This window comes from Anser cygnoides, chromosome 37 (genome assembly GCF_040182565.1).
Source record: "Anser cygnoides isolate HZ-2024a breed goose chromosome 37, Taihu_goose_T2T_genome, whole genome shotgun sequence".
In the NCBI taxonomy this organism is placed as follows: domain Eukaryota; kingdom Metazoa; phylum Chordata; class Aves; order Anseriformes; family Anatidae; genus Anser; species Anser cygnoides.
The window spans coordinates 890,745-903,040 of record NC_089909.1 but is presented as its reverse complement, the minus strand read 5'-3'; the positions used below and the strand labels follow the sequence as shown (position 1 = coordinate 903,040).

At 65.3% G+C, this 12,296-nt stretch overlaps 1 protein-coding gene across 3 annotated transcripts; it reads right to left on the bottom strand.

The window, feature by feature from the left end:
• Window positions 1-2,976: 2,976 nt before the first annotated feature.
• Window positions 2,977-8,916, bottom strand: LOC125181802 (FXYD domain-containing ion transport regulator 5-like). 3 transcript variants are annotated; one of them, XM_066987038.1, is made up of 9 exons: window positions 8,861-8,916; window positions 7,729-7,779; window positions 6,651-6,721; window positions 5,933-5,983; window positions 5,161-5,202; window positions 4,777-4,809; window positions 4,066-4,140; window positions 3,930-3,978; window positions 2,977-3,200 (listed from the first exon to the last, which is right to left on the bottom strand). In XM_066987038.1, the coding sequence occupies exons 3-9, from the start codon at window positions 6,667-6,669 to the stop codon at window positions 3,176-3,178; spliced, it is 294 nt and encodes a 97-aa protein (XP_066843139.1). In that variant the 5' UTR covers window positions 6,670-6,721; window positions 7,729-7,779; window positions 8,861-8,916; the 3' UTR covers window positions 2,977-3,175. The 3 variants fall into 3 exon arrangements, with proteins under 3 accessions (XP_066843139.1, XP_066843137.1, XP_066843138.1); XM_066987036.1 differs by lacking the exon at window positions 3,930-3,978; XM_066987037.1 differs by lacking the exons at window positions 3,930-3,978; window positions 7,729-7,779 and having other exon boundaries at window positions 8,861-8,901.
• Between the last annotated feature and the right edge of the window lie 3,380 nt (window positions 8,917-12,296).

Genomic DNA, 12,296 nt, shown 5'->3' with positions numbered 1-12,296 from the left:
TTATGGGGTCAGGGGGGTTGTGGGGTGGTTATAGGGTCGCGGGGGTGGGGGGGTTGGGGGGTGGTTATGGGGTTGGGGGTTGTGGGGTCGGGGGGTTATGGGGTGGTTATGGGGTCGGGGGTGGTTATGGGGTTGGGGGTCGGGGGGGCTTATGGGGTCGGGGGGGTTGTGGGGTTGGGGGGATATGGGGTTATGGGGGGGTTATGGGGTCGGGGGGTTGGTGGGGGGGGGGTTATGGGGGGGTTACGGGGTCAGAGGGGGTTATGGGGGGGTTATGGGGCCAGGAGCGCAGGTACGGGGTTGGGGGGTGGTTATGAGGTCGGGGGGGGGGGGTTATGGGGTCGGGGGGTCGGGGGGAGGTTGTGGGGTTGGGGGGGTTATGGGGTCGGGGGCTGTGGGGTTATGGGGGTGGTTATGGGGCTCGCAGGGCAGGTACGGGGTTATGGGGTTGGGGGGTTATGGGGGGGTTATGGGGTTGGGGGATTGTGGGGGGTTATGGGGTCAGAGGTGGTTGTGGGGTCAGGGGGGATATGGGGTTATGGGGTGGTTATGGGGCCAGCAACGCAGGTACAGGGTTACGGGGTGGTTATGGGGTCGGGGGGGGTCGGGGGGGGGTCGGGGGGTTGTGGGGTCAGGGGGTTGTGGGGGGTTATGGGTTCAGAGGGGGTTATGGGGTTATGGGGGTTATGGGCCTGGGAGCAGAGGTATGGGGTTATGGGGTCAGGGGGGGTTATGGGGTGGTTATGGGGTCGGGGGGTTGGGGGGGGGTTGGGGGGTGGTTATGGAGTCGGGGGGTCGGGGGGGGGGTAATGGGGTCGGGGGGGGTTATGGGGTCGGGGGCTGTGGGGTTATGGGGTGGTTATGGGGCCGGCAGGGCAGGTACGGGGTTATGGGGTCGGGGGGGTTATGGGGTCAGAGGGGGTTGTGGGGTCAGGGGGTTATGGGGTTATGGGGGGGTTATGGGGTCAGGGGGGTTATGGGGTTATGGGGGGGTTATGGGGTCAGGGGGGTTATGGGGTTATGGGGGGGTTATGGGGTCAGGGGGGTTATGGGGTTATGGGGGGGTTATGGGGTCAGGGGGGTTATGGGGTTATGGGGGGGTTATGGGGTCAGGGGGGTTATGGGGTTATGGGGGGTTATGGGGTCAGGGGGTTATGGGGTTATGGGGGGGTTATGGGGTCAGGGGGGTTATGGGGTCAGAGGGGGTTGTGGGGTCAGGGGGGTTATGGGGTTATGGGGGGGTTATGGGGCTGGCAGCGCAGGTACGGGGTTGTGGGGTCGGGGGGGTTATGGGGGGGTTATAGGGTCGGGGGGTTGTGGGCGTGGCCTGGGGGTGGGCGTGACCGGGCAGGGTGGGCGTGGCCTGGAGGGGGTGGGCGTGGCCTGGCGGCTGTGGGCGTGGCCGGGCAGGGGTGGGCGTGGCCCCGCCGGTGACGTCGGCGGGGCAGGGGGCGGTGCTCGGCGTGCAGGCGCTGCTATTGGCTGCGACGGCGGCGGAAGTGGCGCTGGCGGTGGGCGGGGCCGTGGCGGCCGGGAGGGCGCTGGAGGCGCGGGGGGAGGCGGTGAGTTGGGGGGGGGGGTCGCGTGGTGGGGGTTGGGGGGGGGTCACGTGGGGGTGGGGTCACGTGGGGGGGTATGGGGGGAAGGGGGGATGGGGGCAAATGGGGGGGTTTGGGGGGTAATGGGGGGTTGGGGAAATAGGGGGGTAATGGGGGGGTTGGGGGGAAATGGGGGGGTTATGGGGGGGCTGGGGCGGGCTATGGGGGGTTAATGGGGGGTTTGGGGGAAATGGGGGGGGTTATGGGGGAAATGGGGGGTAAGAGGGGGAATGGGGGGTTATGGGGGGGTCTTGGGGGGATTGGGGGGTTATGGGGGACCCTGGGGGGTTTAGGGGGATCGGGGGGGCTATGGGGGGGGTTTAGGGGGGGGTTGGGGGGTCTATGGGGGGTAATGGGGGGGTTTGGGGGGGCTGTGGGGGGATTTTGGGGGAGATGGGGGGGTAATGGGGGGTTGGGGGCAAATGGGGGGGTTATGGGGGGGTCCTGGGGGGATTTGGGGGGGTTAGGGGAGCCCTGGGGGGGTTTAGGGGGATCGGGGGGGGCTATGGGGGAGTTTAGGGGGATTGGGGGGTCTACGGGGGGTAATAGGGGGGTTTGGGGGGGCTGTGGGGGGGGTTTGGGGGAGATGGGGGGGTTATGGGGGGTAATGGGGGGGCGGGGGGCAAATGGAGGGGTTATGGGGGGTCCTGGGGGGATTTGGGGGGGTTATGCGGGACTCTGGGGGGGGTTTAGGGGGATCAGGGGGGGGGCTATGGGGGCTTAGGAGGGGAAATGGGGGCTAATGGGGGGTGGGTGGCAAATGGGGGTTAAGGGGGGAAATGGGGGGGTTATGGGGGGTAACGGGGGTGGGGGGCAAATGGGGGGGTTATGGGGGCGTTTAGGGGGATCGGGGGGCTATAAGGGGGTAATGGGGGGTTCGGGGGAAAATGGGGGAGTTATGGGGGGGTCTTGGGGGGGGTCGGGGGAAATAGGGGGTAAGGGGGGAAATGGGGGGTAATGGGGGGTTCGGGGGAAAATGGAGGGGTAATGGGGGAAACGGGGGGTTTTGGGGGGGTTGGGGGGAAATGGGGGGTTTTAGGGGGGTCGGGGGGCCACGGGGGGGGTTCCGGGGGCCGGGGGCAGATTTGGGGTCACCCGGTGGGGGCTGACCCCGTGCCCCCCCCCTTCTCCCCCCCTCCAGCCCGTGGTCATTTACCAGACGGCCCTGCCCCCCCTGCAGCCCCCGCCCCCCCGCCGAGGGGGCGGAGCCTGCGGAGGCCCCGCCCCCTGGCCCCGCCCCCGAATAAAAGCCCTTGCTCCGCCCCCCTCCCATTGGTCTCTGTGTGCTGGGGGGCGTGGCCAGGCGTGGCCCCGCCCCCTTTACCCTATTGGTGGGGGGTGTGGAGGAGCGGGCTGCTGGCCAATCAGAATGCGGCAGTGACGTCATCGTCTCCGCCCCCCGGTGATGTCACCGAGAAGGGGGGAGGGGTCCTTTAATGAAAGGGGGCGGGGCGTCCAGCGCGGGGAGGGGGCGTGGCCAGGAGCCGAGGGGGCGGGGCTACGAAGGGGCGGAGCCTGGGCGAGGAGGGAGGGGCTCCGCGGCCCCGCCCCTTTTCCGACGGGAGGGGGAGGGGTCCTCAGAGCTGGGCGATGTCGTAGGCGCTGGGGGAGGGGGGAGGGGGGGGTTAATGGGGGGGTCACGTGATGGGGGGGGGTCACGTGGGGGGTGGGGGGGTCACGTGAGGGGGAGGGGGTGGGGGGGGCCCTTGGGAGGGGTGGGGGGGGTCCTTGGGGGGAAATGGGGGGTTCTATGGGGGTCCCATGGAGGGGGCAATTGGGGGGGGGCAATTGGGGGGGGTCTTGGGTGGGGGGGAAGGGGGGGGTAGTTTTGGGGGGGGTCACATGGGGGGGCAATTGGGGGGGTGTTGGGTGGGAGGGGTTAATGGGGGGGCAATTTGGGGGGGTCCCATGGGGGTGGTTCAAAGGGGGGGGTCTTGGGTGTGGGGGGGGTCCCATGGGGGGGCAATTGGGGGGGTCGGGGGGGGTCTTGAGGGGGCAATTGGGGGGTAAAGGGGGGGTCTTGGGGGGGGGGGGTCACATGGGGGGGGGTTATTTGGGGGGGGTCCCTATGGGGGGGTCCCATTGGGGGGGCAATTGGGGGGGTCAAAGGGGAGGGTCTTGGGGGGGGGTAAGGGGGGGGTAATTTTGGGGGGGGCGTCCCATGGGGGGGTAAATGGGGGGGTCTCATTGGGGGGCCCATGGGGGGGCAATTGGGGGGGGGGGTCCTTGGGGGTCCCATGGGGGGGGGTCCCATTTTTGGGGGGGGCAATTGGGGGGGTCCTTGGGGGGTCCCTTGGGGGGGGGTCCCATTTTTGGGGGGGGGTTACTCACTTCTTCCTCTTCCGGCCCCGGCACCGCGGGAACTTCCCCAATTTCCCACCTGGGGGGAGGGGAGAGAGGTTGGGGGAGGGGCACCCATGGGTGGGGGCACCCATGGGTGGGGGCGGGGGTGGGGGGGGTCACTCACAGGCGATGACGGCGATGCCGGTGACGAAGAGCGCGGCCGCCACCACCAGCCCCCACTTCCGGAGCGAGGGGTAGTCTGGGGGGTGGGTGGGCGTGGTCAGGGGGTGGGCGTGGTCAAGGGGTGGGCGTGGCCAAAGGGGGGTGGGGCGTGGCCTAAGGGGGTGGGAGGGGCCTAAGGGGTGGGCGGGGCCCAAGGGGGGGGGGGAGTGGGGCCAAGGGACCACGGGGGGCAGGAGGGAGGTGGGGAAGGGGCGTGGCCCTCGGGGTGGGCGGGGCTTCGAGGTGGGCGGGGCTTCAAAAGGGGCGTGGTCTTAGCAAGCCCCGCCCCCATGGATGGCGGGTCTGGGGAAGGGGGCGTGGCTCTGTGGGGGGGCGGGGTTCGGCGGGAGGGAGCGTGGCCAATCAGGGGCCGGGGGCGTGGCCGGGAGTGGGCGGGGTTTGTGGAAGAGGCGGGGCTTAACGGGGTGGGGCTGCGGAGGGGGCGGGGCTTAATGGGCAGGGCTTAATGAAGGGGCGGGGTTTAGTGGGTGGGGTTAGAGGGGGCGGGGCTTAATGGACGTGTCTTAAAGGGGGCGGGGCTTGTGGGTGGGCGTGGCGTTGGGGGCGTGGCTTAAGAATGGGGCGTGGCTTAAGAATGGGGCGTGGCTTAAGAAGGGGGCGTGGCTTAATGAGGGGGCGTGGCTTAATGAGGGGGCGTGGCCAAAGGTCTCACCGTAGTAGAAGTCGTCCTGCTGCCCATCAGCCCCTGCGGGGGGGGGGGGGGGGGCGTCAGCCAATGGGCTCTGGGGGCGGGGCTAAGGAAAGCCCCGCCCCCAGAGCAGGCCCCTCCCACCTGGGGGGATTTGGGGAGGGCAATGGGGGAAAACGGGGGGGATTTGGGGGGAAATGGGGGGATTTGGGGAGAAATGGGGGGATTTGGGGAGGTGGGGGGGGTCAGGGGGGGTATGGGGGGTCGGGGGGTCAGGGGGGATTTGGGGGGGTCGGGGGGATTTGGGGGGTTGGGGGGGGGAATTTGGGGGTGCTGGGAGGGTTTGGGGGGATTTGGGGGGGTTTTTTGGGGGGGGGGGGGTAATGGGGGGGGGGGGGCAGCACCCACCTTTCTTTGGCCCCGCTGTCGCCGCCGGCTGTTTGCAGCCACCTGGGGGGGGGATGGGGTCAGGGGGATGGTCCCCAAATCCCCTGACCCCGTAACCCCTGACCCCAAAACCCCATATCCCCCTGACCCCATAACCCCCAACCCCTGACCCCATAACCCCTGACCCCATAACCCCTGACCCCATAACCCCCAACCCCTGACCCCATAACCCCCGACCCCAAAGCCCCATCCCCCTGGCCCCATAACCCCCGGCCCCATAACCCCTGACCCCAAATCCCCTGATCGCATAACCCCAAATCCCCCTGACCCCACATCCCCTGACCCCATAACCCCTGACCCCATAACCCATGACCCCAAAACCCCATATCCCCCTGACGCCATAACCCCCTACCCCTGACCCCATAACCCCTTGATCCCAAAACCCCCTGACCCCATAAGTCCTGACCCCATAACCCCTGACCCCATAACCCCTGACCCCATAACCCCATCCCCTGACCCCATAACCCCTGACCCCATAACCCCATCCCCCTGACCCCATAACCCCTGACCCCAAATCCCCCTGAACCCATAACCCCTGACCCCATAACTCCCTGACCCCATAACCCCATCCCCTGACCCCATAACCCCTGACCCCAAATCCCCTGACCCCATAACCCCTGACCCCATAACCTCTGACCCCATATCCCTGACCCCATAACCCCGTCCCCCTGACCCCGTAACCCCTGACCCCATAACCTGACCCCCTGACCCCGTAACCCCTGACCCCACACACCGCACTCTGTCACCGCCCTTGGCGCCGGGTCCTCCTCCGTGGTCGATGGGCCTGGGGGGGACAACTTGGGGTCATTTAGGGACATTTTGGGACATTTTAGGGACATTTGGGGGACGTCTGGGGACATTTGGGGTCATTTAGGGACATTTGGGGGACATTTAGGGACGTTTGGGGTATTTTAGGGTCATTTAGGGACATTATGAGACATTTGGGGACATTTGGGATATTTGAAGACATTTTAGGGTCATTTAGGGACATTTTGGGGACATTTGGGGACATTTTGGGGACGCTTGGGGACATTGGGGACATTTTGGGGATGTTTGGGGGACATTTGGGGTCATTTAGGGACATTTTGGGGACATCTGGGGACATTTGGGGGACGTTTGGGGACATTTGGGGACATTTAGGGACATTTGGGGGACATTTGGGGACATTTGGGGACATTAGGGGGACATTTGGGGTCATTTAGGGACATTTTGGGGACATTTTGGGGACGTTTGGGACATTTTAGGGACATCTGGGGGACGTCTGGGGACATTTGGGGTCATTTAGGGACATTTTGGGGACATTTAGGGACATTTGGGGGACATTTGGGGACATTTTGGGGACATTTTGGGGACATTTGGGGACATTTGGGGACATTTTGGGGACATTTGGGGACATTTGGGGACATTTTGGGACATTTTGGGGACGTTTGGGGACATTTGGGGACACTCACTGGGGGACGCCCAGGCCATCCCGCTGCTCTCGGTGCTGGCAGTGTCTGGGGTGGGGGGCCCGTCTGCAACTCTGGGGGGCACAGAGACCAGTATAAACCAGTATAAACCAGTATAAACCAGTGTGGACCAGTATAAACCAGTAAGGACCAGTATAAACCACTATAAACCAGTACAGACCGGTACAAACCAGCACAAACCACTACAAACTGGTGATCCCAGTAAAAACCACAACAGACCAATGTTCCCAGTACAGACCAGTATGTACCAGTATAAACCAGTATGGACCAGTATAAATCAGTATGGACCAGTATAAACCAGTAAGGACCAGTATAAACCACTATAAACCAGTACAGACCGGTACAAACCAGTACAAACCACTACAGACTGGTGATCCCAGTAAAAACAAAAATAGACCAATGTTCCCAGTACAGACCAGTATATACCAGTACAAACCAGTATGGACCAGTATAAATCAGCATGGACCAGTATAAAACCAGTAAGGCCCAGTATAAACCACTATAAACCAGTACAAACTGGTGATCTCACTAAAAGCCACAACAGACCAATGTTCCCAGTACAGACCAGTATATACCAGTGCAAACCAGTACAAACCAGTACAGACCAGTACAAACCAGTGTGGCCCCATGCCCCCAGTCCAAACCAGTCCAAACCAGTCCAGACCAGTTCAGACCAGTCCAAACCAGTCCAAACCAGTCCAGACCAGTACGGACCAATACAGAACAGTACAAACCAGTGTGCCCCCCCCCGCTACCAGTACAGACCAGTATAGACCAGTACAGACCAGTACAAACCAGTACAGACCAATGCAGACCAGTACAAACCAGTACAGACCAGTCCAAACAAGTGTGCCCCCCCGCCCCCAGTCCAAACCAGTCAAAACCAGTACAGACCAGTCCAAACCAGTCCAGACCAGTGTGGCCCCCTGTCCCCAGTCCACACCAGTCCAAACCAGTCCAGATCAGTCCAAACCAGTCTAAACCAGTCCAGACCAGTCCAAACCAGCCTAAACCAGTCCACACCAGTCCAGACCAGTCCAAACCAGTGCCCCCCACTCACCCTGACTGGAGCCCTCTGTGGGGGTCTGCAGGCCCGGGGCCACGCTGCTTCCTGCGGGGGGGGGGGGGGGGGAATGGGGTCACCCCCCAGGACCCCCCGTGCCCCCCCCCAGACCCCCCCCAGACCCCCCTGTGCCCCCCGACCACCCAAAACCCCCAATTTGCCCCCCCCGACCCCAATGCCCCCCCCCGGACCCCCACCCCCCCCCCAGGACCCCCATTTGCCCCCCAGACCCCCCCCGGACCCAAATGCCCCCCAGACCCTAATGCCCCCCCCCGTGTCCCCCCCCCGACCCCCCAAAAACCCCCACTTGCCCCTCCCCAGACCCCAATTCCCCCCCCAGGACCCCCATTTACCCCCCAGACCCCCCCCCGGACCCCAGTGCCCCCCCCAGACCCTAATGCCCCCCTCGTGCCCCCCCGACCCCCCAACCCCCCATTTGCCCCCCCAGACCCCAATTCCCCCCCCAGGACCCCCATTTGCCCCCCAGACCCCCCCCCCCCCAGGACCCCCATTTCCCCCCCCCCCAGACCCCCCTGTGCCCCCCCGGACCCCCATTTGCCCCCAAGACCCTCCCAGGACTCCCCCAGACCCCCCAAGACCCCCCCAAGACCCCCCTTTGACCCTCCCAGACCCCAATGCCCCCCCAGGACCCCCATTTGCCCCCCCCAGACCCCAATGCACCCCCCGGCCCCCCCCCCCCAGGACCCCCATTTGCCCCCCCCAGACCCCCCCCCCCCAGGACCCCCATTTGCCCCCTAAGACCCCCCAGGTCCCCCCAGACCCCCCCAAGACCCCCGGACCCCCAGGACCCCCTGTGACCCCCCAGGACCCCCATTTGCCCCCCAGACCCCCCCAGACCCCCATTTCCCCCCCCAGACCCCCAAAACCCCTATTTCCCCCCCCCAGACCCCCCTGTGCCCCCCAGGACCCCCATTTGCCCCCCAGACCCCCCCAGGCCCCCCCCAGACCCCCTCAAGACCCCCAAGACCCCCCTGTGACCCCCCAGGACCCCCATTTGCCCCCCAGACCCCCCAGGACCCCCAGACCCCCCCAGGACCCCCATTTGCCCCCCAGACCCCCCAGGACCCCCCCAGACCCCCAGGACCCCCATTTGCCCCCCCCCCATTACCTTCACTGGGGGCCAAGAGGAGGCTCAGGGCCAGGAGCCAAATGGGGGGGGACCTGGGGGGGGGGGGACGACACAGATTTTGGGGGGGGGGGCACCCAAATATTGGGGGGGGCAGATATTGCGGGGAGGGGTCAGATTTTGGGGAGAGGGGGGCCCAGATTTTGGGGGGGGGGGCAGAGGGGTTGGGGATGGGGGGGGGAACAGATTTGGGGGGGGGCTCCCAAATATTGGGGGGCAGAGATTTGGGGGGGTCCCCAGATTTTGGGGGGGGTCCCCAGATTTTGGGGGGTCCCAGATATTGGGGGGGGTCCCAGATATTGGGGCCGGGGGGCACAGCGAGGACCCAAATTTGGGAGGGGGGGGCAGATTTTGGGGCCGGGGGTGCCCAGATTTTTTGGGGGGGTCCCAGACACTGGGGGGGGGGTCCCTGATATTGGGGGGGGTCCCCAGATTTTGGGGGGGTCCCAGACATTGTGGGGGGTCCCAAAATACCGGGGGGGGGGGCAGATAACGGGGAGGGCCCCCGGATTTTGGGTCCGGGGGCCCCAGATTTTTTTGGGGGGGGTCCCAGACACTGGGGGGGGTCCCTGATATTGTGGGGGGTCCCAAATATTTTTTTGGGGGGGGTCCCAGCCGTTATGACCCACGTGCCCCCCCGCTTCCGCGTGGGTGGGGCCCCCCCGGCCTCCATCTTTCTAACGGGAACGAGCCTGGGGGGGGGGAACACCCAAAATATGGGGTCAGGGTTTTTTTGGGGGGGGGACACAAAAAAGGGGGGGGGGGCACAAGGGGGGGTGGGGGCCGCTTACCCTCATGGCGCTGCCGAGCGGAGGGGCCGGGGGGGGCACCCGGGGGCAGCTCCACCCCACAGGAAATCCTGCGGAGGCCTGGGCCGGCCCCCCCCCTTCCTTGGCCCCCCCCCGAAAATATTTTTGTGCCCCCCCGGCTTTGGGGACAACGTTGTCCCCAAATTTATGTGCCCCCCCCCCCCCACAAGGTCCCCAAGGCCTGGGGGGGCTCCGAAAGGCGGGTGTCCCCCCCCCCCGTGTCCCCCCCCCGCGTGTCACCCCCCTCGTGTCGCCCCACCCCGTGTCCTCCCCCTCGTGTCGCCCCCTCGTGTCCCCCCCCCCCCGTGTCCCCCCCCCGTCTGTCTGTCGTCCCCCCCCCCCTCGCTGTTACGGCCCAGATGTGGGATCGGACCCCCCCCCCGGGGGGGGCCTGGGGCCTCCAAACACCCCAAAATTGCCCCCCCCCCCCCCACCATATCCTAATACCTTGATCCTACAAACGCTCCGATATTGGGGACCCCCCCCCCAAAAAAAAATCCTAATGTCTTGGTCCTCCAAGCACCCCAAAATTGCCCCCCCCCCCCCCAAAATCCTAATAACTTGGTCCTCCAAAAGCCCCCAAAGTGCCCCCCCCATATCCTAATGTCTTGGTCCTCCAAGCACCCCAAAATTGGGAACCCCCCCCCCCATATTCTGGTTCCTTGGTCCTACAAACACCCCGAAACTGGGACGCCCCCCCAAATCCTAATGTCTTGGTCCTCCAAACACCCGGACATTTGGGGCCCCCCCACACCACCTGGGGACTTGGGGCCTACAAATCCATGCAGGCCTCGGTCCTCCAACCCCCGGCCTGTTGGTCCTCCAACCCCTTGACTCCTTGGTCCTCCAACACCTCGACCCCTTGGTCCTCCAAGCCCCGGCCTGTTGGTCCTCCAACGTCACCCCTGTTGGTCCTCCAACCCTTGGTCCTCCAACACCTTGACCCCTTGGTCCTCCAACCTCCGGCCTGCTGGTCCTCCAACACCTTGACCCCTCGGTCCTCCAACCCCTGGCCTGTTGGTCCTCCAACCCCTTGACCCCTTGGTCCTCCAAGCCCCGGCCTGTTGGTCCTCCAACCCCTTGACTCCTTGGTCCTCCAACCCCCGGCCTGCTGGTCCTCCAACACCTTGACCCCTCGGTCCTCCAACCCCTGGCCTGTTGGTCCTCCAACACCTTGACCCCTCGGTCCTCCAACCCCCGGCCTTTTGGTCCACCAACCCCTTGACCCCTTGGTCCTCCAACCCCCAGCCTGTTGGTCCTCCAACGTCCGGCCTGTTGGTCCTCCAACCCTTGGTCCTCCAACCCCTTGACCCCTCGGTCCTCCAACCCCCGGCCTGTTGGTCCTCCAACCCCTTGACCCCTCGGTCCTCCAACCCCGGCCTGTTGGTCCTCCAACCCCTTGACTCCTTGGTCCTCCAACCCCTTGACCCCTTGGTCCTCCAAGCCCCGGCCTGTTGGTCCTCCAACGTCACCCCTGTTGGTCCTCCAACCCTTGGTCCTCCAACACCTTGACCCCTTGGTCCTCCAACCTCCGGCCTGCTGGTCCTCCAACACCTTGACCCCTCGGTCCTCCAACCCCTGGCCTGTTGGTCCTCCAACCCCTTGACCCCTTGGTCCTCCAAGCCCCGGCCTGTTGGTCCTCCAACCCCTTGACCCCTTGGTCCTCCAACCTCCGGCCTGCTGGTCCTCCAACACCTTGACCCCTCGGTCCTCCAACCCCTGGCCTGTTGGTCCTCCAACCCCTTGACCCCTTGGTCCTCCAAGCCCCGGCCTGTTGGTCCTCCAACCCCTTGACCCCTTGGTCCTCCAACCTCCGGCCTGCTGGTCCTCCAACACCTTGACCCCTCGGTCCTCCAACCCCTGGCCTGTTGGTCCTCCAACACCTTGACCCCTCGGTCCTCCAACCCCCGGCCTTTTGGTCCACCAACCCCTTGACCCCTTGGTCCTCCAACCCCCAGCCTGTTGGTCCTCCAACGTCCGGCCTGTTGGTCCTCCAACCCTTGGTCCTCCAACCCCTTGACCCCTCGGTCCTCCAACCCCCGGCCTGTTGGTCCTCCAACCCCTTGACCCCTCGGTCCTCCAACCCCCGGCCTGTTGGTCCTCCAACCCCTTGACTCCTTGGTCCTCCAACCCCTTGACCCCTTGGTCCTCCAAGCCCCGGCCTGTTGGTCCTCCAACGTCACCCCTGTTGGTCCTCCAACCCTTGGTCCTCCAACACCTTGACCCCTTGGTCCTCCAACCCCCGGCCTTTTGGTCCACCAACCCCTTGACCCCTTGGTCCTCCAAGCCCCGGCCTGTTGGTCCTCCAACGTCACCCCTGTTGGTCCTCCAACCCTTGGTCCTCCAACACCTTGACCCCTTGGTCCTCCAACCCCCGGCCTTTTGGTCCACCAACCCCTTGACCCCTTGGTCCTCCAACCCCCAGCCTGTTGGTCCTCCAACGTCCGGCCTGTTGGTCCTCCAACCCTTGGTCCTCCAACCCCTTGACCCCTCGGTCCTCCAACCCCCGGCCTGTTGGTCCTCCAACCCCTTGACCCCTCGGTCCTCCAACCCCCGGCCTGTTGGTCCTCCAACCCCTTGACTCCTTGGTCCTCCAACCCCTTGACCCC

What these genes read in the sequence shown, in the direction of transcription:
- LOC125181802 (XM_066987036.1), bottom strand. An exon ending in GACAGCGGGGCCAAAGAAAG is followed by an intron (nt 4,810 to 5,160) that starts GTGGGTGCTGCC and finishes CCCCCCCCGCAG; the next exon opens with GGGCTGATGGGCAGCAGGAC. An exon ending in GCAGGACGACTTCTACTACG is followed by an intron (nt 4,141 to 4,776) that starts GTGAGACCTTTG and finishes CCCACCCCCCAG; the next exon opens with ACTACCCCTCGCTCCGGAAG.